This window comes from Podospora pseudoanserina (genome assembly GCF_035222485.1).
Source record: "Podospora pseudoanserina strain CBS 124.78 chromosome 7 map unlocalized CBS124.78p_7, whole genome shotgun sequence".
Taxonomy (NCBI): domain Eukaryota; kingdom Fungi; phylum Ascomycota; class Sordariomycetes; order Sordariales; family Podosporaceae; genus Podospora; species Podospora pseudoanserina.
In genome coordinates this window covers 1,438,932-1,464,243 of record NW_026946671.1, presented here as the reverse complement: position 1 = coordinate 1,464,243, position 25,312 = coordinate 1,438,932, and the positions used below count along the sequence as shown (strand labels likewise).

The 25,312-nt window shown below is 52.2% G+C and overlaps 7 protein-coding genes across 7 annotated transcripts; 3 read left to right on the top strand and 4 right to left on the bottom strand.

Moving 5' to 3' along the window:
* Positions 1-178: 178 nt before the first annotated feature.
* Positions 179-1,779, bottom strand: QC764_711030 (uncharacterized protein; the record flags this gene model as incomplete). Its single annotated transcript, XM_062950725.1, has 4 exons — positions 1,572-1,779; positions 1,170-1,492; positions 636-1,117; positions 179-581 (listed from the first exon to the last, which is right to left on the bottom strand). The coding sequence occupies exons 2-4, from the start codon at positions 1,413-1,415 to the stop codon at positions 179-181; spliced, it is 1,131 nt and encodes a 376-aa protein (XP_062796761.1). The 5' UTR covers positions 1,416-1,492; positions 1,572-1,779.
* On the top strand, positions 1,698-4,713 carry QC764_711020 (uncharacterized protein). Its single transcript, XM_062950724.1, has 2 exons — positions 1,698-3,128; positions 3,189-4,713. Exons 1-2 carry the CDS (start codon positions 2,892-2,894, stop codon positions 4,218-4,220), a joined length of 1,269 nt encoding a protein of 422 aa, XP_062796760.1. The 5' UTR covers positions 1,698-2,891; the 3' UTR covers positions 4,221-4,713.
* Positions 4,714-7,285: 2,572 nt separating this feature from the next.
* QC764_711000 (uncharacterized protein) lies at positions 7,286-9,224 on the bottom strand. The gene is made up of 3 exons (XM_062950723.1): positions 8,719-9,224; positions 8,515-8,661; positions 7,286-8,457 (listed from the first exon to the last, which is right to left on the bottom strand). Exons 1-3 carry the CDS (start codon positions 8,797-8,799, stop codon positions 7,486-7,488), a joined length of 1,200 nt encoding a protein of 399 aa, XP_062796759.1. The 5' UTR covers positions 8,800-9,224; the 3' UTR covers positions 7,286-7,485.
* Positions 9,225-10,225: 1,001 nt separating this feature from the next.
* Positions 10,226-14,230, top strand: PUB1 (E3 ubiquitin-protein ligase pub1). Its single transcript, XM_062950722.1, has 5 exons — positions 10,226-11,320; positions 11,385-11,480; positions 11,539-12,186; positions 12,248-12,374; positions 12,433-14,230. Exons 1-5 carry the CDS (start codon positions 10,949-10,951, stop codon positions 12,648-12,650), a joined length of 1,461 nt encoding a protein of 486 aa, XP_062796758.1. The 5' UTR covers positions 10,226-10,948; the 3' UTR covers positions 12,651-14,230.
* Positions 14,231-14,443: 213 nt separating this feature from the next.
* YAK1 (dual specificity protein kinase yak1) lies at positions 14,444-19,267 on the top strand. Its single transcript, XM_062950721.1, has 6 exons — positions 14,444-15,837; positions 15,903-16,102; positions 16,161-16,320; positions 16,374-17,112; positions 17,169-19,089; positions 19,155-19,267. The coding sequence occupies exons 1-5, from the start codon at positions 15,031-15,033 to the stop codon at positions 17,987-17,989; spliced, it is 2,727 nt and encodes a 908-aa protein (XP_062796757.1). The 5' UTR covers positions 14,444-15,030; the 3' UTR covers positions 17,990-19,089; positions 19,155-19,267.
* An 826-nt stretch (positions 19,268-20,093) lies between these two features.
* QC764_710970 (uncharacterized protein) lies at positions 20,094-21,731 on the bottom strand. Its single transcript, XM_062950720.1, has 3 exons — positions 21,604-21,731; positions 21,398-21,540; positions 20,094-21,344 (listed from the first exon to the last, which is right to left on the bottom strand). Exons 1-3 carry the CDS (start codon positions 21,662-21,664, stop codon positions 20,529-20,531), a joined length of 1,020 nt encoding a protein of 339 aa, XP_062796756.1. The 5' UTR covers positions 21,665-21,731; the 3' UTR covers positions 20,094-20,528.
* Positions 21,732-22,260: 529 nt separating this feature from the next.
* Positions 22,261-24,615, bottom strand: QC764_710960 (uncharacterized protein; the record flags this gene model as incomplete). The annotated part of the gene is made up of 1 exon (XM_062950719.1): positions 22,261-24,615. One exon carries the CDS (start codon positions 24,613-24,615, stop codon positions 22,261-22,263), a length of 2,355 nt encoding a protein of 784 aa, XP_062796755.1.
* Between the last annotated feature and the right edge of the window lie 697 nt (positions 24,616-25,312).

Here is a 25,312-nt window from a genome sequence, read left to right as displayed (position 1 = left end):
TTGTCAAAATCTTGCATACTTGCCTCTCCAGTTTCGACGAGTCGTCATTCCCCCATCCGGACTTCCCAAGGCGGGAAATGGTGGTAAAAGCGGCTGTTTGCCCTCTCGTCTCACATCACCACCACCACCCAACAGCCGCCGCCGGCAAAACCACCTCGCGGATCACGGAAATCGCAGATCACGACCTGCCACTAAACAGACAAGCCAAATCTCCTGCCTCAAACCACGTGCGATCTTCATGCCACGCCTTGACAATGATTTCCTTGCCTTTCGCCATCACTTCTGCGACTTGCTCTTCTGTACCCCAGCCTTGGGCGCGAGATCCCCAGACGATGAGGTGAGTGCCGAGTTGGATGGCAATGCGATAGGCGAATTTGTCGTCGATGTTGCCGTAACCAGAGACAAAACCCTCGATGATCCACTTGCCTTCTTCGATGCCCTTGAAGAGGAATAGTTCGTAGAGTTCGGCCATCATTTGCCCTAGATCAAGGGGGTGGACGTTCAGCTGGCACATTTCCCAGTCTACGATGAAGATGTTTGGGCGTTTGTCATCCTCAAGGGGCCGGTCTGCGAGAAGTGTGCTGGGGATACTGTGAACAACGGGACCGACACAAGGGTGCTGGGTATCGACTTACTTTCCCGTCCAGAAGTCACCATGTATGACTTCCAACTTCCCGCTCCCATGTTCTTCTGCTGCCATTTTTTCCACTTTCTCAAAGACCTCCTTTGCATCCGAGAGTATCTCTGGACAAGTGTCAACATCACTAACCAACGTCTGGTAATTGGTCATGTGTCTCAGTTCTTGGAGGTTGGCATTCAACTTTAGTGCTCCACGCAGACCAGACTGCTCTGACTGATTTGCCCAGTGGTGGAAACTGCGGAGCCATATGCCTAAACTCTTGCCAATGTCGAGACATGCTGGTTTTCTGGACACATCACGGGCTGCGGAGAAGTGCTTGAGGGCGTAGTCCTTGAGACTGATGGCATCTGGGAGATATTCCTGGACTTGAGTGTTGGTATCCGAGTTGTAGTAGTAGAGTTTGGGTGTCCGGGTCACACAGGGCGCTTCTGGCATTGGCATGCTTTGAACGGCTTTGAGACACTCTTCCTCTACTTGCTGGTGTGTGTTAGTGACATCGAGTTGTAGCTAAAACGGCCGGAAACTTAACGCAGCGAGTTGTGGGAATCACCCAGTCACTTTCGGGCATTCCAGCAATGAAGCTCTCTCCATGCTTGATGGCAACATCGTGGGACGAGTCGGGTAACGGATTGGTGAGACGACCTCTGAAGAGGAAATTGGCAAGTCCTCCTGACAAGGGTTCAAGAGATGTGAGCTTGTACGGGGTGCCGTTGAGTTCTTCCTGAACCTGCTCGGCCACCTGCTGGCTCTTGGGATGGGACTTGGAGGCGGCCATGATGGTGAGCTTGGAGCTATCATTGAATGATGGGTGTCAAGTCACACATGATGGCTAGGCAAGGCGTTCAAAAGCATCTTGTAGTAGATAGTGTCACTTGTAAGTCAACTGACGGTTCAAAGTCTGTCCGGCCAGCCAATGGCGTCTTGCTCTTACTGTCACTGACCGGCTGACTCCTCCCCGGCAACGTTTGTCATTCCGGATGCTGCGATGAGACGCATCTCCACAAACAATTGGAAGCCTCGCCCCCTCCAACTCGGACAGAACCGACCTTCCCTTCTTCGGTCGACACCGGTCGGTTCGGAAGGTTGTGTGTTGTCGTGAGAACAGTATGATCTCCGCCGAGGCCGAAACCCACCCCTCATTTCTCGTCCATCATTTCTCATCTCCGGTCTATTGGATTTGGGTGGGACACCCCAACGGCCTGAGAAAACCGTTTCATTCTTCTGGCTGCATTGCATAAGTCTCTGTCTGCCCGTGTATGTACTGTAGGTATTTGCAGTCCTCGTGATTGCTGCTTCAGTATGCAGCATGATTTCAACTACGTAATTATGGAAGCAGAGCAGCGCGATGATGTTGAAAGCCCCTCCACCATCAGCAAAGAAAAAGAAGCATTTCCCCAGCTTTTTGCCCTGTCGGATGGGTCTTGGCGACATTGGCAGCCGGCAGATTGGCGCTGACCCACCCGGGCATGGTGCTTGTCCATCACTGGTGCACCAATCAGCCCCTGGAATGCAATACAAAAGCCAACGGTGGAGAGCCGCCGTCATCTCTGAAACCCAGTCGCAGTCTCACGCTCACTCGTCTTTTTGTCTCGTCTTCTTTGTTTTTGGACTTTTGATATCGCCGCCCTTCCAAACAAACAAACAAAACTGCTCTTTCCGTATATTCAGATGGAGATTCTCGTCTCGTCTTTTCGAACCGACCCAGCAACAGCTCACGAGTTCCGAGAAACACATTAAGCTCGAGTTGGCCGGCTTCAACCGTCGGCGCGCGGCTACGACTCAGCTAACATAGACTATAACAAACAGGCCGCATCTTCGGAGGCCATCCTGACAACATCTGGTGGTTGGCAACGCCCAGCTTTGCAGACGGTTTCACCACCCACAGTCTGTTGCGGCACGAGCCCAGCGGACTCGTCCGGTCCTGCGGTGCGCGCCTTGTGAAGCAATCCTGGGGCACAAGACACTGACATTCCACGCATCTTGGGAACTGTGACCCACTCGTGGTGTTGGACTTGTTATTTTTCTTGCGATCGGTTGGTTCCTGCATCTCAACATCGGGAGCCCCTGCGCCGCTGTCTCCTGCTCTGTCCACGCCTTCACACCACTTGACCACCTGTCATTCGGGCTCGGTCATATATTCTGTCTCTTACCACGAGGGTGTCCTTCGCTTAGCATTCCTGTCAACCCGATCGATTGACCAACACTCTACTCACTGCTCGATACCACCTCTCATCTACATGCACAAAACACCATGGCCGCCGAGGTTCAGACACAGTTGGCGACCATGTCGCTTGGCGCCAAGCCAGAAGAGGCTCGTCGCGAATACGTCGAGCTCCCGCCTACCTCTATTGCGATCCCACCGCAGCCGACAGCCAGGTTGATGAGCCGCCTTGCAGACACCTACTCTCCAGTCAACCAAAATGGCAGTTTCGAGTTTGACCGGGTTATCAAGAGTGGCTACGTACAGAAGCGTGCGCGAAAGACAAAGGTAGGTGGACCATTGAACTTGGACTGTGCGTGTCATGATAACTAACAAGGCGTTGGGTAGACATGGAGAACTTGCTACATCGTCCTTCGCCCAAGTACACTCTCAATCTACAAGTCGGATAAAGAGGAAAAACTCCGACACAAGGTCCACCTGGCAGATCTGACTGCCGTCGCCATGCTCAAAGACCCCAAGAACAAGCGCCCGAATGTGTTTGGCTTGTTTTCGCCCTCCAAAAACTACCACTTTCAGGCTTCGTCTCAGCAAGATGCGCAAGAATGGGTGGATCTGATCAGACAGGGTGCTAGGATAGAAGAGGAGGAGGAAGAGATGTTTTTGGCGAGCCCGGCAGTGCGACGGCCTTCTTTCTTCAACACCTCTCCGACTCACGAAGTAGACCCGCAGAACACTGCGAGCGCAATGGATCGGCTCGCATCAAGCTCACCAGAGCCGCTCGAACCCCTGCCACGAACCTTTGCCAGGCCCTCCCCGCGGCGGCCATCGCATCTGGAATCCTCGGGCATGTCGGGAACTGAGCTCGCATCGCATTCGGACTTTTCAGATTATGATGTCCAGAGGGTTCACGGGGCGTCATTTGAGAGTCTTGGCGTCCAGTCTCCCCCGACGGCATCGAGCGGACCAAGCAAGGCGCCGCAAGGAGTAGGAGCACCAGGGGCGCAAGCCGTACCTAGTGCCAGCCAGGCAAGCGGCATCAATCTCGAGCAAGACCCTGACCGGATCATCTGGCAAGGGTGGATGTCTTTTTTGAGGAGCAAGGGAGGTGTGCGACAGTGGAAGAAGTCATGGGCCGTACTGCGACCCAGAAACTTCAAGCTTTACAAGGACGACTCGGAGTCGTCAGTTTTGTTCATCGCCTACCTATCCAACATTGTTAACGTGGTCGATATCGACCCCATGAGCAGGACGAAGAAGCACTGCTTGCAGATCATCACGGACGAGAAGAGCTACAAGTTTTGCGCGACAGACGAGGAGGCGCTGGTTCGATGCCTGGGAGCATTCAAAAGCCTCTTGGCCAAGAGGAGGGAACTCGAAGCCAAGGTGGCAGCGCCAGCACCCGCCCCTCCCGCTGCTTGAATCTTTTTTTTCTTTTTCGTGTTCATTTTCATTGTTGGCTCTTCAAAAAGGATAGATACCCTTGTTTCTGGTTCGTTGGACATGTTTCTCTTTGTTTTTTTCTTCTTTTTTTTTCACACTGTCGGAATGCCCGATGAGACAAGCCAAGTCACTCTTTTCTTGTCTCGGACAGAGAGGTTTGAGTTTGACTGGAGTTGTTGTCTCGTCACATCACGACAGACTTTTGGGGTTGGGCTTAGCACACATAGTTTTGGCGTATGCATGCATGGCACACACATGACTGTTTTTTTGTTTTTTTTGGTGGTACAGAAGCATGAGCATGGCGGGCTGCTTGCTTTGGTAATAGCGTTGAGAAAGTGCGTTCGTTTTTTGGACTTTGTTAATGTTTCACTTTACGACTTTATGACGCAGACATAGCAATGATGAGAGGGTTGGGGGTATATATTTATGGTTGGGGGTTTGATGAAGATTGAGGTTTGGGGTGGAGAGATAGAGGGTGAAGATGTTGTGGTGTGGAAGTTGGAGGGAAAGAGAGAGTAGCATTTTGGAATAATATTATTCGGGGTGCTGACCTGTAATTCCTGGCCTTCTTTTCCCGTGTATGAGCATTTGACTTGAAGCGTCACCAGACTGAGACGGGTTTGACGTGATGTTTGTTGTACAACACAAGAGAGATGGGTATCCGAGACAGGCCATCACGCAGGCTGAGGCCTCACATTTACATATGAAAGTTATTAGCCCCGCATCATCACATGGTGGGAGTGATGTCCATGTGGTTGGCGTTTGGGTGCCATAACTCAACACTATTTTCATCCGACCAATCAGATAGCTGTGCCTGACTTACTTGCTCTTTCGCCGAGTGAATCTCTGGCGGACGGGAGCAAGTAGACCTCGTTTTGCCTTCTTGATGGTGGCAATATTTGATCCCGTTCTTCGGCAGATTTAGGGGAGCGAAGGGTTTTAAGGAATAATACGAATGGAAAGGGACTTTATATGCTGCAAGGGGTTTGGGATGTGAGGGTGGGGCTGTTATTCGTTGAAGAGGAAAAGCCCGGTCACAGGTGCGTATCTAATGGGTGGCCAATCAGATGGGTTGGGCAGGGGGTTAGCGAGAAAGGTAACATACAAAGTCAGCTTTGACTTTGTTGATTACTACCGAATGATTGTTTTTTTTTCATGGGGTTTGGGGGATCAATTTGATGGAAACGTGTGCGGTGAGCGGTGGTGGTAGGTAGGTAACGTCACGGAGGTACGAAACCCTGTTTTTGATGGCAGATTGTAACCCACCCGGGTTTTGTTTGGTTATTGGTTGTTTGACCGGTGACCTATCCAGCCTGTGAAAGGGGAGGGAAAAGATAGGGGGTGGCTAATGGGTGGTGTAGGGGAGGATGTTCGTTGAGATGGGAGAGTATATAGATGGGTGGTATGGACGGTGGCGAGAGTGTAAGTGGTTCTTGGACTTTTTGTGGTTCACGATTCCTTCTTCATACCTTACATTCGTTTTTTTGGATGGTGGTTTTCATGACTGGTGTTTGAGAGACTGATTACTTTGTCGAATAATACTCTGTCCAACCGAGAGGGGGCTAATAGCCGTTGCTTGTCACCGGGGGAAGACTTGACTCGTCCAGGGGAGGGTATATCTACCCTTTGAGGCTTCCCTTTCTATTTCCTCTGAGCAGGTCTGTTTCTTCAACCAGCACCATGAAGATCCTGTCACTCCTTCTCACCCTCGTCACGGGCATATCCGCCCTCCCCAACCCTCTCCCTCAAGACCCAGCCCCAACCCCGGGAGTGATTACCCCCCCACCCCTCCCCTATCAGCCTCCTCCCGCTGGATCCTCGACGCAAATAACAAGCGCGTCAAACTCCGCTGCATCAACTGGGCCGGCCATCTGGAGACAAACATCCCCGAGGGCCTCTCCCGCCAACCCCTCGACTACATCACCACCTGGATCGCCACCCAAAACTTCAACTGCGTCCGCCTCACCTTCTCCTCAGACCTCACCTTCTCCGGCCCCACCACCCCCGTCCACACCTCCTTCACCACCGTCTCCCAGCAGCAGTCCAAGCCCGCCCTGATAAACGACATCTACCCCCTGATAATCACCAAAAACCCCTGGATAACCCCCAACACCACCACCCTCGACGTTTTTGCCGCCGTAGTCGACACCCTCTGGTCGAAAGGAATAATCACCATCCTCGATAACCACGTCTCCAAAGCCTCCTGGTGCTGCAACCTCACCGACGGCAACGGCTGGTGGGACACCGCCTCCGGCTACAACCCCTTCAACTCCCGCTTCTTTTCCACCTCCTCCTGGCTCTCCTCCCTAGCTTTCATGGCCACCTGGGCAAAGTCCCACCCCGGCGTCGTCGGCCTCGGTTTACGTAACGAACTTCGCGCGTTTCTCCTGCAGGACTTGAACGGCAGAAGGGACTGGTACGCCAACATCCAGAGAGCGGGCAATCTAGTCCATCAAGCAAACAAAGACTTGCTCATCTTCGTCGGGGGCGCCCAGTCGTCAACTGATCTGGTGCATCTCAAGACCAGAATGCTCGACACCTCCGGGTGGGAGGGGAAAAACGTCTGGGAGATGCACGCTTACTCTTTCACCGTGACATTCCCCGACCCGTTCAAAAACTGTGACTTGGTCAAGGCTGGGTATGGGTTCTGGTCTGGGTTTGTGCTGGAGCAGGACAGGCCCTACACTGGACCTTTAATCATGAGCGAGTTTGGGGTTGGGATGCAGGGGAGTGAGGTCGACTCTCAGTACGGGGGCCTCAACGAGCAGGATCATAGGTATTTGGACTGTTTGGTGGGGTACCTCGAGGGGAACGATGCCGAGTGGGCTGTTTGGGCTATCCAGGGGGGTTACTATATCAGGGAGGGGACGGTGGATTATGACGAGACGTGGGGGTTGATGGATCGGGAGTGGAAGGGGTGGAGGAATGAGAGGTTCAGGCAAAAGATTCAGGGGTTGTATGCTGTTACTCAGGGGCCTTAGAGAGTGGCTGGCTGGGAAGTGGTGGTTCGTTTTGTATATATTTCCTGTTGTTACTCAGGGGCCTTGAGGGTTGACCTGCAAGTAGTAATTCGTTTGCATATATTTCATGTTCTTATCATCGTGCTACACAATATCATATCACCACTAAAAGAGAGACCACAAGAATTATTCGACTTTGCCTGCAACTTCCGTTTGATCCATTCGCTATGCCGTAACGCTTCAAAGAACAACTCCAGACCCCGCACCTCTGCCATAACCACCCATTATTGAGGGAACCCGAAATCATCCAGCCCAAGATTATTGCCGCCGCCGCCGTTATTATTGTTGTTGCCCGAAGTGGCAGCACCGCTGCTGGCCTCCAGGTCAAAGTACATGTCGTTGAAGTTGCTGTTATCGCCCGCAGAATCACCTCCTTCCAAATTGTAGTCCATATTCATGCTTATGTCTTCAAACAAGTTGTCAATCTCGTTGTCAACGTCCATGGTCGATGATCCGGACCCCACACCAAAGTTATTCGAACCATCAAGCTTGCTCATATCGATTTGCTGTGGTTGCTGGTGCTGACCTGGCTGTTCGGCTGAAGGTGCAACAGTAAAGGTCATATCGGTGAAGAAGTTGTCGCTGCTGGCCTGTGGAAGCCCCTGGGATTGTTGTGGTGCCGCTCCAGCAACAGGCGTGCTGTTCGCCATGGCTGGAGATGCGGACATGTTCCGAGCAGGAACTGAAGCGGCTTTGGCCTGCATGGTAGCAGGCCCGGAAGGAAACTGTGGTGCCGCAGTACCCGGCCTAGGGATCTGCGGTGGGAGGATCTTGGATTCCTTCTTGGGCGGAGCACTGGCAGGTCGTCCTGCGGCAGCGGCAGCAGCAGCCACTGAAGCCAACTGCGGTGAGTTCTTCACCGGCTTGCTCCGTGGGACTGTTTTCGGACTGGGTGAGTGCTTCAGTTCGGGAGACGAGAGATCAATGCCCCCCATGTTTGGAATGGGTGCCACTGGTTTGTTCTCCTGTTTGGTGGGATGTACAGGAACAGCCACAGGCGAAGGCGCTGGTCGACTGGAGCCTGGCATATTTCCCTTGAAGACCTGAGCTTTCTTTGCCATGACAGGCGACTCTATAGGCGCCGGCGGGATGGAGGCAGCTGAAGGAGCTACCGGCTTTTGTTTTGGCGGTGGAGGTGGTTTCTGGTTTGCCTTCAACTGATTCAGATCTCGAAGGAGGACGGCTTTTGCTCGCAGCTGATATTGCTAAGTGTTCGCTCATTGGCCACTGGCGGTTGGAAGACCTTGACTTACGAGATCACACTCTAGATCATCCAGCGCATTGTTGAATCTTCCTATCACCGCCGGGACCTGCGCGTTGATGGCTGCGGCTGTCTCTTGCGGTGTTCCCTTCTTGGGATCTTTGCCAGCTGCTCTGAAGGCCTTACCGGTGAGGACAAGCTGGAGGTTGTGTTAGACAGAGACATGTGCCATGGTCTTCTGTGAAAAGAAGCGTACTATTTCGTTGAGTCCCTTCTCAAGAGGTTCAAGCACAGGCACTTTAGGCGCTCTCACTTGAGAAGCAGAGGGTGCCGCCATCCTGAGTTGATGCTGAAGATGTTACCCAGCTGTGGTGAGTGGGCAGATGGTGTTGAGGCCGAGGACCGGAATGAAGTGCTGCGTGGTACCGATGATATGGATCGTGGAGCGCGTCCGTCCCAGGAGTTCCTTGTGAGTACGGTAGGACTTGGCGGGATTGGTTGGGTGGTTGGCGAGAAGAAAACAGACACTCAAACACACCAACAACTGACAATGGTCCTTATCCCCATTCCAGTCGTTTGTCTTTGCCAAAAAGCGGGCCTGACAAGAAAAACAAACTTGAAAAGGCGATATATTAAATCCTGGTTTTAGCTCTCAAAATCCTTGCTCTCAGTTGCTGAAAGCTTTGGAAGTTGAAGTCGTTGACCCTGACTTGATTGCTTACAGCGCTTCTCTACTCCAGAGTATATCGTTGCCTGGTGACCAATGAGAGAAATTGTAGTGGGGCACCCCATAGGTGGGTGGGGCCAGTTCGTTTCTTAAGAGCTGCCCCCAGTGCTCCCCTATCTCACTCACAAGTGTTATCCCAGTGAACCGAAAGCAATCAGTGAGCAAACGCAACAAAGGAATAGATGGAAAGACCTTTTCAAACTGGCGGAGAAGAAATTGTAGGAGAAAATAACATCTGCCCGATAGAAAGATAAGGTATGTATATATATATATATATATACAAGTATCCCCGTCTTTAAGCTTATTTTTTTTATTTGGTGCAGTGGGCAGGGCCAGTGCTGAAGCGTTGTATCTCACGTGCCCAGGGTTTCCTGTGGTTTTTATGATTTTGTACTCGAATTATACAAGTATTCTTTTGCTCCTTTTGCCCTTTTTGCCCCTCAAGAAATGGAGGAAACCCTTTTGTCTTTAAAACAACGAGGCCTTGCGTGACAGGAACTTAAGCATGTGTGTGCCCTAGCATCTCGGGCTACAGCTAGGCAGATGTTGCCTTGGGGTGAGACGCACAAGATGCGAATGCTTTGGAACATGCATGCATGCCACTTCACTTGGCCTTGCTTGGGACAGCCAAAGACTCGGCTAGCAAACACGCCACATCCAGAACGCAAACAGGCAACTAGGTGATTGTGTTCGAAGCGTACCAGCACGAGTCCAGTTGCACTTGTACTCGTCCCTCCATCTCTCTCTAGATGGCCCCAAACAGCCTCCGTTAATGGTTGGTGCCTGGTAAACGCTCCCACCAACACCAACACCACCCCTCCTCGGTTCCCCGTAGATAGCCTTGCGTGATAGAAGGCTGGCCACTACATCCAGGCCAATTGACAGCTGCCCTGCAGGGAGACACACGGGACGACTTCAGAGCACGGATCACCGATAGGCATAGCGTGCTCCAGAGGGGCCAGGCCGTCCCTCCCAATCAAGGTGCCGCCGCACTGTGTGCCGCTTCTCTCAATTCCAGGACAATGGCACGATTGGAGCAAAATCCTTCCCCTCTCATCACCTCCTTGCTCTCCTCACTCTCTGGGTTTTTTCTCTCTTGTTTCCCCTCTCCTTCGTCAAGTAGTCGGCGCAGATACCGGGCTGCCAGCTGCTAGCAACTCTCGGGGGTTTCTCCTTTGATTGTCTGTTTTTCTCACTGTTGGTCTCGGTTTCTCTTATCATCATCACCAACCTTACCTTTCAGTTTTGCCTGGCTGAGCTTGTCTCCGCTTTCCTACCGTTAGCTGTCATATCGCAAGTATCGCAAAGCTAGGACGACAGCCCTCAACTCCAAGCTTCTACCCCCGTACACTCTCGGCGCGGAACTCAGCGGAATCCATCGACACCGGGAAGGAGGCGCTGACGCTGTCGTTATCCCCCCCGCTTTCCGCATCTCGCATCGTTGGCCAGGCTCAAAACAGCCCCGCCAGGTTCAGTCGCGACTACAAGAGTCGGAATTTTTTCTGCTCTATTTGACGCTTTTCCTCTTCTTTCACATCTCTCTCCACTTTGCGACAACAGGAACCAGCACTCCGGTTCTTTTTTTCGCAAAGTATTCTTGCTCGCTTGCTTCCTTGCCGGCCCAGCTTCACAGTGGGGCTTTCTTTTGCCAAGAAGACGACAGTCTTCCTTGCCAGCTTCGCCCAACGTCGCGATTCTTCGAACTCTTCAAGAACTTCCGTATAAACATCCACCGGCCACCAGCGAACAAACAAACAAAATGGCTGACAACGGTTCCGCTTCGGCCTCCGGCCAACTCCCCCCTCCTCCCCAGGCCAACGCCGGCGCGCCCGGCTACGAGAACGGCCAGGGCAATGGCAACCCGGCGCACATGCCCCCGCCGCCCCTCCATATCCCGCAGAACACCAACCCCATCCCAACTGCGATCACATCGCCGTTGGGCGGCGGCGACAAGAGTGGGATCATCTCTCCCACGAGCGGTGGCCCCTTCGCCCGTCGTGCCGCTCCCGAGCCCAACAAACGGGCCCTTTACGTGGGTGGCCTCGACCCCCGCGTCACCGAAGACGTTCTCCGTCAAATCTTCGAGACCACTGGACATGTCCAGAACGTCAAGATCATCCCGGACAAGAACGTGAGTCGCACTATCGAGTTCATGGCCTGATACAAAGCAACATTGACTGACTTGAATGCCACAGGCGAAGGGTTACAATTATGGCTTCGTTGAATATGATGATCCCGGCTCGGCTGAGCGTGCCATGCAGACTTTGAACGGCCGTCGTGTTCACCAGGCTGTAAGTTCGAGTTTTCTTGGATGATTTGTTACTTGAAGCTGACGCTTTTTCTGTACAGGAAATTCGTGTCAACTGGGCTTATCAGTCGAACAACACGAACAAGGAGGACACTTCGAACCACTTCCACATCTTTGTTGGCGATCTTTCTAACGAGGTCAACGATGAGGTACTTCTTCAGGCCTTTTCCGCTTTCGGCTCAGTTTCCGAGGCTCGTGTCATGTGGGATATGAAGACTGGCCGTTCTCGCGGTTATGGCTTCGTTGCTTTCCGCGACCGTCCCGAGGCTGAGAAGGCTTTGAGCTCCATGGACGGCGAGTGGCTCGGTTCTCGCGCCATCCGTTGCAACTGGGCCAACCAGAAGGGCCAGCCTTCGATTGCCCAGCAGCAGGCCATGCAGCAGATGGGCATGACCCCGACGACCCCCTACGGCCATCATCACTTCCCCACCCACGGCGTTCACTCTTACGATATGATTGTCAATCAGACTCCGGCCTGGCAGACAACTTGCTACGTGGGCAACTTGACCCCGTACACCACCCAGAACGACTTGGTCCCGCTTTTCCAGAACTTTGGTTTTGTGGTTGAGTCGCGCTTCCAGGCGGACCGTGGTTTTGCCTTCATCAAGATGGACACCCATGAAAATGCGGCCATGGCCATTTGCCAGTTGAACGGCTACAATGTCAATGGTCGCCCCCTCAAGTGCAGCGTATGTACCATTCTTTCATCCTGACTTTGTCATGTTCGAGTGCTAACAGTACAATATATAGTGGGGCAAGGACAAGACTCCTCAGGCTCAGCAGGCTCAGTTCGATCCCAACCAGGCGTACAGCCCTCAGAGCGCGCAGACCCCCGCTTATCCAGGAACTCCTTCTACCTACTTTAACCAGTACGGTGGTATGTTCTTTCTCCATTCCGATCGCGATTGCAACCAACTAGCTAACCGTGTTTGTAGGCAACTTTGGTCCTGGTCAGCAGGCCGCTTACACTGGAGCTCAGGCTCAGTCTCCTGCTGCGTACGGCGGTGGCCCCATGGGCTACAGTGGTCCCCCCAGTGCTGGCGGTTACGGGCGCGGTCAGGGTCCGAACCCGAACAATGCTCAGCAGTGGAACCAGGGCCAGGCCCCGCCTCAGAACTTTGGCAACAACGGCTATTCTGGTTACCAGGGTTAGTTGTCCGGGTCTCGTCGATACCAGAGATGCGGCGGCGGAAAAGTTGCGAAGCCTCTTTCCTTTCTTTCATCTGGCCAGAAGGCCCTGGCGCGTGGGCGCATGAATCCACGTCGTATCGTTCGCGCTCGCCATGCGGTTTGAGAATCATCTGAACGATGAACAACGGTTCGGATGGATATTTCGGGAATATGGGTTTGGGATCTGGGGCCTGCTATTGCGTTTCTTCCTCCTCTCTTCGGATGCTTTACTCTTCTCGTTTTCGAATGCGTTTTCTCTCTGTTGTTTCTCTTCTTTGCTGGTGATATTTTCACGTCACGATTTACCTCTGTTGATCTTTTCTGATTTTGGTTTGATTTTGATCTTGGACTTTCGACATTTCTTGGGATTTTGTAGCTTTGTTTTTTCTCTGGTTCTGATCTGACTAACGCCTCTCACAATGATTTGATCTGTTCTTTTTCTTCTTCACTGCTCAGGATACCACATGGGAGCACACTTTCGGGCCCTTTTCCTTAGCTTGACTTCCCATTTTCTCATTGCTCTTGATATCTGATGAGAACACGACATTTTTGGTATACTCGCTCTATTAAAAGGTGGAACGTGGAGTCGCTCGGCTAGTTTTCCTGTACGTCTGTCTTCTTTTCCTGACAGGTCCCACGACCGACACCTAATATCGGATGGAGTATGCACTTGGACTGGGGACTGGATTGGGATGGAAAGCGGGAAGATTGTAAAAATTCGGTGCTAAGGTTTGGACACAATGGGCCTAACGGGCAAAAACCACGCCAGGGTTATGAATTGGAAAGTCGATGATTCCCCTTTTTTCCTTCTACTACTACGCATTTTCATCTTTTGAGCTGTGAGAAGTTGTACGAAGTGGTGATATCTGTGTGCAGCAGCTCGGATCTTGATTGGTCGCCCGGTGCGGCATTCTTACGATTGGCTTACCGGTGGCTATCAACCCAATGCATGCAAACAGCAGGGGAAAAGGTTTTTTTTTTCTGGGCCGGACGATTGCTTGACTGCTGCGGAAAGACGGGCGGCTATGCTGACTCCTGCTGCTTGAAGGGGCATTGAGACATGGGGGGTTGAGGAGTTGATGCCCAACATCACAAGTTTGCTGACGTCTGTTCATCTTCAGATTGAACCCCAATGACAACCTCTGTAGCCTTGGTGTCCTCAATTCGAATAGTCGACGGTGAACCCAGGCGGGGACCAGCACCAGAATGCAACCACTGTAAGTCGCTATCGAAGAGGGTGGTCACTGATATCATTTACGGAGGTAGGTTTGTGATTATGCCAGCCATCAAGACGAAACTCTGTAGTCATGTTCAGCCACCTCATACACTGAGGGTCAAGAGAATCCCGGCTTTTCGAGTGGCGTGGAAGTTTGAATGAATAGCTGCATCCCCGTCTAGGTATGGCAACTGATTCTTGCTCACACACCCGGTTGGATCCCGAAGACCACACTTGATATGCATCTCTGTTATCGCGCTGCACCCTCTGTTAATATAGATTTAGTAACATTCTTTATCTTGCTGAAATCAGCTTGGAAGGATCATCGCGAAAAGTGTCGTAATGCGGTAACATTCAGATGCCAGATCAGCGGTTTTTTTGCCCCTCTCGCGCGTATTCGGTGGTATCAAGCTTGGGCCACATCTTGTTGTGTCGTGTGTGGCATGTGTGTGCCAAAGACCTCCAGCTGCCACAGGCAGACCTGAAACGACAAGATAGAGAACAAGATAAAGAGTTTTCTCGCAACGACAGGGGAAATGCCATTTTGTAGACAGTAAAATGAGTAAAGAGCCAATTCCGTCGAAAAAGGAATTGCCAACAGGCAGCCCGAAGCTGGCTACCGAGCGATTACTTTGCAAATTGCTTTCACGTTGGCGCTGACGTGACACAGCCAAATCGTGTGGTCCCCACGGTGCCGTAGGTGCAGTGCGTGGTGTTGCTCTCCCAAACTTTCCCACTCCCGCCAAACTCAGCTCTTTCAAACCCCCAAAAAACAGGTACCTCCTACCTCTGGCACAATGAGATCCTGATCCGTCTGTCCTAGCTATTTCTCGTCCATCCTTTTTTTGTTCTGCTCTCTCTCCCGCTTCTCCTAGCTCGCGCAAAACAAGAGAAGATCCCAAGCCCCCCTGTCCTGCTGTGACCTAGGCTCCAAGCTCAGGACGTGCTGAGAAACGGCTCCATCCCTGAGACCTTGCCCGGTTGCTTGGCTCGACAGTGACCCGCCTCCGCCGTCGCTGAGCGGGTCCCCCCTCCCACTTTCGAGCCCAAAGGCCCCAAACCCTCTGCGACACAAGCAACTCCAACATCGCATCGCAAACGACGACGCAACCCACTCCGAGCGAAGCATCTCGAGGTGCCCGCAGCCATGGAGCAGTGGCAGTCATACACCGAGCCGACCAGCGCTGGCGGTTCACGACGATACAACGGCTCCAGTCAGATGTCGCCCAGAGAGTACTCCAGCAATGGACAGCCCGCGGCGCAACCTCCAGCCGGCTTCAAGTATGACCAGTACCAAGGCGGCTTAAACCCGCAACAACAACAACAACAGCAGCAGCAGCAGCAGGTGCAGCAGGCATCCTCATCGTCTTCGCCCATGACCAGTCCCCAGATTCGCGACGGCAACGGAGACGTCGCCATGCAGGATGCCCATGATGGCTACTCCGGCGTCAATTCCAGCGTCAAGTATCCCCTGCGCCCCCATCATTCCCACCACCTCTCTGGTGGACGAGCCGCGAACTTGCAGCAAGAGCCCTCGACCGCTGCGCAACGATACTCACCCATGGAAGTCTTGTCTCCTACATCACCATACAAGTCAACTGGAGGTAGCCAGTATACGCAGCCCCAGCAACGACAGTCGCCGACCCGGTCGTCGGACTATGCCCCGCAGAACCCGTACTATAACAGTAGTCGCCAAACCGCCTCCCAGCTACCTCCTTTAAACCCCTACTCCTCCATTCCAGACAACTACTCGCCGTCGAATAACATCTCGGCCATGGACGGTTCTTACATGGATCCCAAGTCTCCCAAGCGTGCCCCCCAACAAGCCATGCAATTGCACGACAAGGGCCCGGTGCCCGAGTTCAGGAAGATCCGAGGGCCATCTGACCTGAAGCCCAAGATCAGCGCGCAGCCGCCGTTCCGGAGAGCCAACCCTGAGGGAGGCTTCATCAGTGTACGTCCAGATTGCCGAGATTTTGAACCCATGCCGGTGACGTATGTACTGACACTTCTCAACAGCCTCTCCAAGCTCTCACGGCGCACCTTCCAGCCACGTACCAGATTTGCAATCCCAGTTTCAAGTACTCTTCGGCACGGAATCCCCGTCGTGTCCTGACGAAACCGAGCAAGGGTGTGAAGAACGATGGGTTTGATAACGAGGATAGTGACTATATCCTCTATGTCAACGATATCCTGGGCTCTGAGGAAGCCGGGCACAAGTATGTTGGAGTCTTGATTGCGATAGAGGTTGAAGCGAAAGCTAACTGCGAGGGTCAGGAACCGTTACTTGATTTTGGATGTTCTTGGCCAAGGTACTTTCGGCCAGGTTGTCAAGTGCCAAAACCTCAAGACCCAAGAGGTCGTGGCTGTCAAGGTGATCAAGAACCGGACCGCCTACTTCAACCAAAGTATGATGGAGGTGTCTGTGCTTGACTTGGTAGGTCTATCTCCCTCACAGAGCTGACCTTGTGTTCTAATCGCGGCTGGCAGCTCAACACCAAGCTCGACAAGAACGACGATCATCATCTGCTCCGGCTCAAGGATACATTCATTCACAGGCAGCATCTGTGCTTGGTCTTCGAGCTGTTGAGCGTCAACTTGTACGAGCTCATCAAACAGAACCAGTTCCGCGGGTTGAGCACGACGCTGGTCCGAGTCTTTGCCCAGCAGCTGCTTAACGGGCTTACGCTGCTTAACAAGGCGCGGCTGATTCATTGCGATCTCAAACCCGAAAACATCCTGTTGAAAAACCTCGAGAGCCCGATTATCAAGATTATTGACTTTGGCTCCGCCTGCGATGAGCGTCAGACTGTGTACACGTACATCCAGTCGCGTTTCTACCGATCACCCGAAGTTCTACTAGGCTTACCATATTCGTCAGCAATCGATATGTGGTCGCTGGGGTGCATTGTGGTCGAGCTGTTCCTGGGTCTACCCTTGTTCCCAGGATCCTCCGAGTACAACCAGGTTTCGCGGATCGTTGAGATGCTTGGAAATCCACCAAACTGGATGATCGAGGTGGGCAAACAAGCTGGTGATTTCTTCGAGAAGAGACAGGATGATTTTGGCAGGCGGACATATCACCTGAAGAGCATGGAGCAGTATTCCCGGGAGCACAACACCAAGGAGCAGCCCAGCAAGAAGTATTTCCAGGCGAACACGCTGCCTGAGATCATCAAGTCGTATCCAATGCCCCGGAAGAACATGAAGCAGTCGGAGATTGATAGAGGTATGTTGGAGCCTATACACAGGCGAGGGGAAAAAAAGCTGACTTGGATTTTGCAGAGATGAATAACCGCATCGCGTTCATCGACTTTGTCAGGGGCCTCTTGACGATCAACCCACTCGAGAGATGGTCGCCACAGCAAGCGAAACTGCACCCTTTCATCACCCAACAAAAGTATACCGGCCAGTTTGTGCCGCCAATGAACCTCAAGTCTAGCGCCCTGAACAGATCGCCTGCCCCAGGCACGACGCAGCAGATTCAGGCCGAAGCTCTGAGCAAGCAGAGGGCACAGCAAGCGCAGGCTCAGGCTCAGGCCAGCTCGGCGGCGCAGGGAGCATACGGGTCTATGGGTGCACCGCAGTATCAACAACCAGTGCATCCACAGCAACCACCTTTGTACACCAACAACACCATGTATTCTCCTAGCGGGTCACATACCGGCGCGCCACCTGCATATGCCAGCCAACCGAGCGGGTACGGCCAGATGGGTGTACAACAACCGCCTGCCCAAATGCCGCCAGCAAACTATGCTGCCGGCGGTATTCCACAGGCCAATATGTATTCGCAGCAAAACCGTCAGCAACAACAACCCAGACCGCGTGCATCGACCATGGAGCAGCAACAAAGCGGTATTCCCGCTGCCATTCAAAGGGTGGCCAGCCACCTCGACCCAAGCCAGCCGATTCGATTACAGCCAAGTCCTGCCTATTATCCACCACCTCCTGATGGCTTGGTGGGCATGGACCAGGGCGGGCCATCGACCAGGACAGGCAGAAGAGGCAGTCGCGCCCAGCAGCCAGGACGCAACTTCATCCGCAACCTGGAGGAGCGAACACTCGAGGAAGGGTTCATGGGGAATAACCAGAGCCCCTGGCACTGATTTCACCAACCAGTCAAGCCACAAGTTGGATAGATGGGCGCAGCCATGGACCTATGCTGGTCAGGGGGGCGTTGGAGTTTGCTACATGCAGCGGATGGTTTTGACATGCGGCTCCTTTGGACGCATGTCGTGGGTCTGAACTTCCAACAGCCAAACATTGTTTCTGGAGCGCAATGTTGAAAGATTGTTACAAATTAGCCAAAGACAGGATGCATGGCCGATCGACCGGAGTCGCACAAGCCGAGATTGACAGCAAGCGTCGGATATCATGGCGTCTTATTCGCCCCCCTCCCTTATTGCATTCAGAAGACCTGGTACGCCCACATGGACAGCGTGAGGTATACAGAACTACACTCTGTTGTTGACTACGAAACGCTGCGGCGACCTAGCCATCAACGATTACAACCAGGGAGAAACATGGGAAAGAATTACGAGGAGCAAGCGAGGAAGGAAGCGAAGAGGGAGGGAATGGATAAAGCAGAAGGAATTTCAAGCAGGGACAGCGGCAGGGAAGGAAGGGTGCGGGGGCAAGAGAAAGAAAGAGAAGCAGGCAGCAGGCATGAAACGCACTTTGGCTTTTCTTTTTCTTTTGCTTTTTTTCACACTTTTTGTACTTCCCTGTCCTTTTATACCATTATGTTCACAGTCACAGTCACACACACAGAGAGCACAGCACATTCTACCCTGCTTTGAAATTGACTTGCTTGCGCTTTTTTTGTCTGCTGAAGATTTGTGTTGGTGCTGGTTGTTGATGTGAGGAGAAGGGGGGTTATTGGTATTGAGGTGGCTTGGGGATGTTTTGCGGTTGGGAGGTTGCTCTTGAAATGGTTTCTTTACTTGAGTGTGGTGGCTCTATGATGTTTGGGAGGTTGTGGTCGTGGGAGGGATGGGTTTTCTTGTCTTGTGTATTTAGCCAACGTCTTTTTTTCTTCTTGCAAAATTACTTTTTTTTGATGAAATGATGTGATGTTTTGCGTGGTGATAAGTCTATAGGGGTTGGGTGGGATGTAGGATGAAAGATGTCCGGGGTACATGGTGATTAGTGAAGGGGGGGGGATAAAGGGGTGAGAGTGAGGTAAGGTGGGTAGTGAGTTTATGAGGTGAGCTACATGCCTATCTTGTCATGTACATTGTGGGATGCTGATAGCTTTTTGTATCTTTCGAGATCGAATCTAGATTTATATGTCCGTGTTGCTTTGTTTGCTGTTGCTTTTGATATATCTTTTGCGTAGGAGAGAATGTGTGTATATAACTTTGAGGATGTAGGAAAATATTTGCAGAGAAAATGTGTATATCTCGGTAAAATACTTACCAAGACAGCAGGTTGAAGTTAGGTACTACATGAAAATGTGACAGCTGTTCTGAATGGATAAAAACAACCGCCCCCAACCGCTCCCCCAACCAACTCGAATAAAACCCCCCACAAGACACAGTCCTCTGCTTGTCCTAAAGGAACTAAATCAAAGATAACCACCCCAAGATTTCCTCATCAATACTCCACCCCCACCATCACCCCACCACCACCATCCCCACCATCCCCACCCAGCATCCAGTCAAAATGTCGTGAGTGGAAAATGGAGGAAGGCTTACACATATGGGGCAGCTGTTGTGACCTCACAGGCATATCACATGAGTGGCAGTCTTGTTTTTAAATCTGGGTGGTAAGTCTCCCTATGAGTATCTCTGTCATGCACCTAAAGACAGACAGCCGTAACTATACAAGTGGAAAAGGGAGGTCCGACAGCAAAAAAGAGAAGAATGCCAAAGTTAGCATGGTGGCCAAGTTAATACTAGGTCATCGTGAGTAGACAATTATATGCCTGTAAATTCGACAAGATATTTGGATATGAGGTACGTTATGGAAAGATGCCAAGTATTGATAGCCAACGGCAACGGTATGCCTTTCGGCTGGATGGGTTGTAAAGATGGTAGTTAGTCGTCATAAATGAAGGTAACTATGTGAATAACGAAGCTTGAAGAACAGCTGTAATTTATTGAATTGTCCACCCAAATCATCGCCCCACAACCGCTTCACACTGATTATCTACATTTGCTATCATTGATCGAGGCAAGCTCAAAGGAATAAAAGCTGTCCATGTCGGGGGCAGAGGGGTTACCAGCGGAAAGAAAAAGCAGAAAAACGCCCTCCAACGCCATGCCAGTCCCCTTCTTTTTCCTCCTTGTCCCAATGCCCTCATCCCATGTTATACCCCCATATCCTTTGTGACTGTTGCATAGCCATGAATAAATCCTCGCGCTTGCTCTGCTTCGTTGCATGCTTTGCAGGGACAGTCTTTGCGACTATTTGTCCCATCGTAGGTCTTATAAAGCCAAAACTCACTCCCAACCCATCCTCTGCCCCTCATGATGCCAGCCTTGTCCGCCCCTGAGAAGACTGGCCAAGGAATATCAACCTCCAACTCGTCGTTCGTAGCAATAATTGGAGAGGAAGATGGCGTTGCAATGTGATGTCGGGGGAGGTCGGCTAAACATATGATACAGATCCTCGCGTTTTTGCTTCTCCTTCTCTCGGGTTTATTCATCTTCTGAAACCCCTGCCCCATCGGTTGGTGTTGGCCTTACTAACCAAGCTATCAGAGTACAGGCTCGGTCCAGTAGGAGGTGGCTTGCCGTTGCCACCAGAGGATGATCCATTAGAGTCAACCTGCATGGGCTCTTCAAACCCCCACCTGCCGTCGACAACGCTATCGTCCTCATCGTAACCGCTGTTTCGGTTATTCTGACTGCTGGTGTGAGGGGCGCGAACATTCGGCACTTTGTGGTAAACGCTCAGAACCCTCCCATCGGCTGTTTGTTTGTCGAACATGGCAATAGCATTGTCGGCACCCTCCTTGCTTTCGAAGATGATTTCGGCGATGACGATCGGGCTCTGTTTGAGAATCCGGCACGATGTAATAATTCCACCAACAGGGGTCATGGCAGACTCGATATCGGCCGCGGTAGTGCCTGGGGCGAAGTTTTGGGCCATGACGACATAGGGCCCAGCAAGACCACGGATGCTGAGGCCTTTGTTGAATGCGCTGTTGTTGGCAGAGGGACCAGCGGGAATCGGCTTCTGCTTTTGCTTGGGACCTGAGGGTGGCTTGGGGCCTGAGGGTGGCTGGACCTGAAATCCCGATCTTTCCAAGCCATTCGCTATCTGCGCGGCGCGACGTTTCGCACGGGGGCCGGTGGGTGCGTGTGATGGGGGCGCATTGGGGTTCGTGATGCGGGTGGCGAGAGAGGAGGTATTGCCGTTCATTGCCTTGGGCCCTTTCGGAGGTTGGGTGTGGAGATCGTGAGTCCATTCACCGTTGATGTTGCCGGTACTATGCCGGGGGCCCTTGGGAGGTTGCTAATATGGTCAGAATAGGAGCCGCAGGTGTAAAATAAACGAAGAGATCGAACCTTCTTCACACCAGCACGGCTGGCGAGAGTCCCGCCAGGTGCGGCGACCTTGGGAGCACTGCCATTCGAACCGGAAGTGCTCGAGCGACGACCTGTACTGAAGATTTTGGCAGCGAGCGCCTCGTTCTTCTTTCTGGCGCGACCTGTGGCCAACAAGAGGGATGGTTAGAACTCGTCATCAAAGCCTTGGACGAAAATACTCTTACCGTCCTGAATGATTTTTTCAAAGTCGCTTGCGACTTTGACAGTATCCTTGGTGGGAGCCATCTCGAAGTTGCTGGGTGATTTCGTATGCCAGCTCCAAGTTGCACCCACTGCATCGCGCTTTGGAGCGCGTTCAACCGGGCGCAGGGCCCGAGCGTGTCGGTGGAGCTGGCCTTCACTTGCGCACGTGCCAAGTTGGCCCGCCTTCTCGTGCACGTGCCAATGTCAACCCCAAGTCTTCACTATACACTCCAATCCCCTGAAAGTTCGTTAAAGTGGGGCCGTCTTCTAACAACTTCACAACTTTCCTCTACAACCACCAATTTTTTCGCGGAAAAAAGGGTATTGCCCAACTCAAGGGCCTTTATTCATCTATTTTATCAATTTTCCCGCTTCGTTGTAGTTATTATAAGCCAAAAGGTATGGTTATTTAAAGTTACCGGTCCGAGCGCCCGAGCTAACAAACCTTCAAGTCGTAGGCTGTATGAGGGTAACATGCTTCAGAGCACCAAACTGCAATTCTTGGTTCAAAGACATCTCGGTTGATTAGATTAGCCCATCGAGATACTTGCAGCAAATAGTCTTATACGCCAACATCGTACATCCGTATGTTCACTAACTATACACAGAGACACCACGAGCCTCTCACAACCCCTTACTTATTCCCACCTCCAATTCTCCTTTACATCCTCCGTGATCTCATCAGTACTCGCATTCTTTACCCAGTCTTCATCCTTCAGATCTGGGTTTGGGTTCTGCCGCCCTGCTCGCCTCTCTGGATATAACCTCTCCAAAAACCCTTCAATCATAATACTGAGACTCCTCCTCTTCCCCATAAGCTGCTTCGCCACCGCCGGTCTCACAAGCCTCTCATGACAAGCCACATCAATGGCCGAGATCATATGCCGGGCAGTAGCCATCGCCTCCTTTACCTCTTCCTTGTTGGCCTCGAGCGCTTCCAGCGGAGACTTTGTCGGCTCCTCCGACCAGGCCAGGGTCCTCGCGTGTGTGTTCAACACTGGGAAAAGCCGGAGGATGGTGTTGCTAATCTGCTCTCCGTACTGATATCTGGTCTCATTATCCTGCTTTCGGAACTTGGTCTTGGCGATACGCGCCAAGTGCAGGTAGAGACGCATGGTCAAAAGATCGGGCTTCTTCAGCTCCTTGAGCATGATGTCGATGATTTTCGTTCCGTTGTCAAAGACGTTGGTGTTGTTCCGGTCGTTGACGCACGAGTTCATACCAAGACGGAAAGTCACTCGGTTGAGCATACTCGGAGGGTAAGAGGCAATGATTTTGGCCACCTCACCTGATGCATGACCAACTCGCAAGCACTTGAGGTACGTGTTGTAGTTGATGTGATCGGGCTCGATCTCGAGCGTCTCAGTCATATACTCCCAGTACTTTGGCGCAATCGCTGTCTGCTTCAGATCAGAAAGCACCTCCATGACCAATGTCAACGTTTGTCGTCCCGGGTTGGCGTATTGAATCGTGGCAGCCGGTCCTGTCCTGGCAAGACCTGCTCTCAAGGCGGGCGGGGGAGGGGCCTTTCCAACTTCGTCAACCTCTTCTTCCTCCAAACCCTCCTCCTCTTGCCCCCGTGCTGCTTGCTCTGCTGCCCTTTGCTCTCGCGCCTGTGTTACCCGACGAAGCTTCCTGCTGATGGAATCTGGCACCGGGAGCAACATGGTCTGTTTCAAGAGATCAAAAATGCTCCCCTTCTCCTTCTTGTCACCCGGCAACAAAACTTGGCTCATGGCCAACACCAGCTGCTCATCCATGATGAGCCTGCCGCTTCTCCATCTCGCCACCACGTCCTCCCAGACTACTCTCGCTTTCTGGATGGACTGCTCCACATTTCGTCTGATCTGGGCATCCGAAAACTCGGAAAACTTGTATGTGTGTGATTTGACCTCGAATCTCAGGGCGTTCAACACGATGGTAAACGTGATCGAGTCGGGGCTTCTCAAACCGTTATTGGCGGTTTCAAGAATTTGAAACATGCTGTCGAGATCGTTTGCTCGCCCGCAGACGTCAAGGACCGCATTCATGTGAATGGTTGTCGGCTCGAGTGTCATGCCTCCGACTTGGTGTTTGCTGAGCATGGAGCGGTATATCTTTGTGGCTTCGGCCACTGCTGTCTTGGGATGCGCCGAGGCAGCACAGCCTCTGAAAAGAACAGTGTATGTTCTTGCGTTTGGCCTTTGTCCTCGCTTTTTCATTTCATTGAAAGTCTTGATGGCAGCCTGGAGGCGCCCCTTGTCCAGTTGATAGTCGATCAGGTGGTTCCAGGACACCTCAACCTTGGTATCCACCGAGGCCATACGGGTCATCATGAGGGCCTCGTCCCAGTTGCCGGCAGCGAGTGCTTTCTTGACGTGGTTGCCGATGTGAAGGGGGTCTTTGAGGTACTGGAGATGCTTCTTGACGACCTTTTTAACCTTGAGCAATTGTTGACTGGGCAATTCTTCCGATCCAGTATCCGTGAGCTCCTTGTTGCTTGGGTACGAATTTCGGAATGATTCCTCGGGCGTACTGGCAACTTTTGGTTCCTCTGATTCTTGCGCCTGCTTCAACGCCTCCTCAATATCCTCGGTCGTAAGAACGCTGGACTGAGGCGGTTCGGAACTCGTTTCCCATTCGGCATTGGATTTCATGGCCTCCCGCATTTTGAGCTTCTTCGGTCGTCGGAGAGCCTGCTTTTCTTTTTCTCGCACGTAGGGCCCGTTCCGCCTGCCGTCCTCTCCTAACGCTGCTCGGATCTCGTTCTGGTCAAGAACCATCTCTGCTGGCACATCCACCCCTATCCAGCCCTTGACCTGCTCCAACCCTTTTTCCAGGTCTCTTCGATTGACGTCATACGCTTCGGCGAGGGACTTGGGTGTTGAATATTTGCGGCGGGCAGAACTGGGGTTGCGGATGGCCAGTTGCAGAGGGCGCAAGAGCCTTGATTCGAGCAGTATTGGGGGGCGCATCCCGCCCATGTTGATGATGCATGACCGACAGACGAACATGGCTGCGGTATCTGGTGCGCAATGCGCAGCACTTTACTTTGTTTGATAACTCTGTCCAAGTCCTCTCCCGTTGGCTCCTTGACACTCTGGCGCAAAGCGATCCTTGGAGTTCCTGTGCCGTATAGGTTTTCGTGACAATTTGTTTCGGCCGGTAGTTTGACAAGAGTTCTCGGTCAATCGATCAAAGGTCCCTCGAGGTTGGGGGTTGGCTGATGGTTGAGCTGTGCTGGCTTATCGGGGGTCCTCGAGTGCTGAAGCTGTCCATATTTTTTTTTATCCGTCCAGCCCACTTGCGTCAATCTTTTGGCGGGCGGGATTGCCAAGGCCAGCTAGACGGGTGCGGGTGGGGCCATAGATCGGCACTGGGCTTGCACCCCATAATCAATGTCGTGCAAGAGTTCGAAGTTCGAACAGCAGGATGCTTGTGGTTTTTGGAAGTGAAAGAAGCTTAGAAGAGAGTTATGAATCTCTTTTGAAAGAGAGAAAACAGAACACAGTACCTGATAGGCTTGTGCACTAGAGCTCTACATATTACTACCGCGAGCTTGAAGGTATTGTCCTATCACCAGGAACCCATGTCATGATCTTCTAGTTATTGAGGCTTCAAGTTACTCAGGAAACTACAAGCTACATGAATATACCATCCTGAAAAACCTCACGTAAGTATAACAAAGTTGTGGTTGAACACGGCACACAT

Excerpts from the sequence above, each read along its gene's own strand:
- YAK1 (XM_062950721.1), top strand. The coding sequence starts at position 15,031 with ATGGAGCAGTGGCAGTCATACACCGAGCCGACCAGCGCTGGCGGTTCA. Across the intron at positions 16,103-16,160 it reads TCTGAGGAAGCCGGGCACAA|GAACCGTTACTTGATTTTGG; the intron begins GTATGTTGGAGT and ends TGCGAGGGTCAG. Across the intron at positions 16,321-16,373 it reads AGGTGTCTGTGCTTGACTTG|CTCAACACCAAGCTCGACAA; the intron begins GTAGGTCTATCT and ends CGCGGCTGGCAG.
- QC764_710970 (XM_062950720.1), bottom strand. The coding sequence starts at position 21,664 with ATGGCTCCCACCAAGGATACTGTCAAAGTCGCAAGCGACTTTGAAAAA. Across the intron at positions 21,541-21,603 it reads TGAAAAAATCATTCAGGACG|GTCGCGCCAGAAAGAAGAAC; the intron begins GTAAGAGTATTT and ends TGTTGGCCACAG. Across the intron at positions 21,345-21,397 it reads GCCGTGCTGGTGTGAAGAAG|CAACCTCCCAAGGGCCCCCG; the intron begins GTTCGATCTCTT and ends TGACCATATTAG.
- QC764_711000 (XM_062950723.1), bottom strand. The coding sequence starts at position 8,799 with ATGGCGGCACCCTCTGCTTCTCAAGTGAGAGCGCCTAAAGTGCCTGTG. Across the intron at positions 8,662-8,718 it reads AGAAGGGACTCAACGAAATA|CTTGTCCTCACCGGTAAGGC; the intron begins GTACGCTTCTTT and ends CACAACCTCCAG. Across the intron at positions 8,458-8,514 it reads ATGATCTAGAGTGTGATCTC|CTGCGAGCAAAAGCCGTCCT; the intron begins GTAAGTCAAGGT and ends TAGCAATATCAG.
- QC764_711020 (XM_062950724.1), top strand. The coding sequence starts at position 2,892 with ATGGCCGCCGAGGTTCAGACACAGTTGGCGACCATGTCGCTTGGCGCC. Across the intron at positions 3,129-3,188 it reads AGCGTGCGCGAAAGACAAAG|ACATGGAGAACTTGCTACAT; the intron begins GTAGGTGGACCA and ends GGCGTTGGGTAG.
- PUB1 (XM_062950722.1), top strand. The coding sequence starts at position 10,949 with ATGGCTGACAACGGTTCCGCTTCGGCCTCCGGCCAACTCCCCCCTCCT. Across the intron at positions 11,481-11,538 it reads GCCGTCGTGTTCACCAGGCT|GAAATTCGTGTCAACTGGGC; the intron begins GTAAGTTCGAGT and ends TTTTCTGTACAG. Across the intron at positions 12,375-12,432 it reads CTACTTTAACCAGTACGGTG|GCAACTTTGGTCCTGGTCAG; the intron begins GTATGTTCTTTC and ends CCGTGTTTGTAG.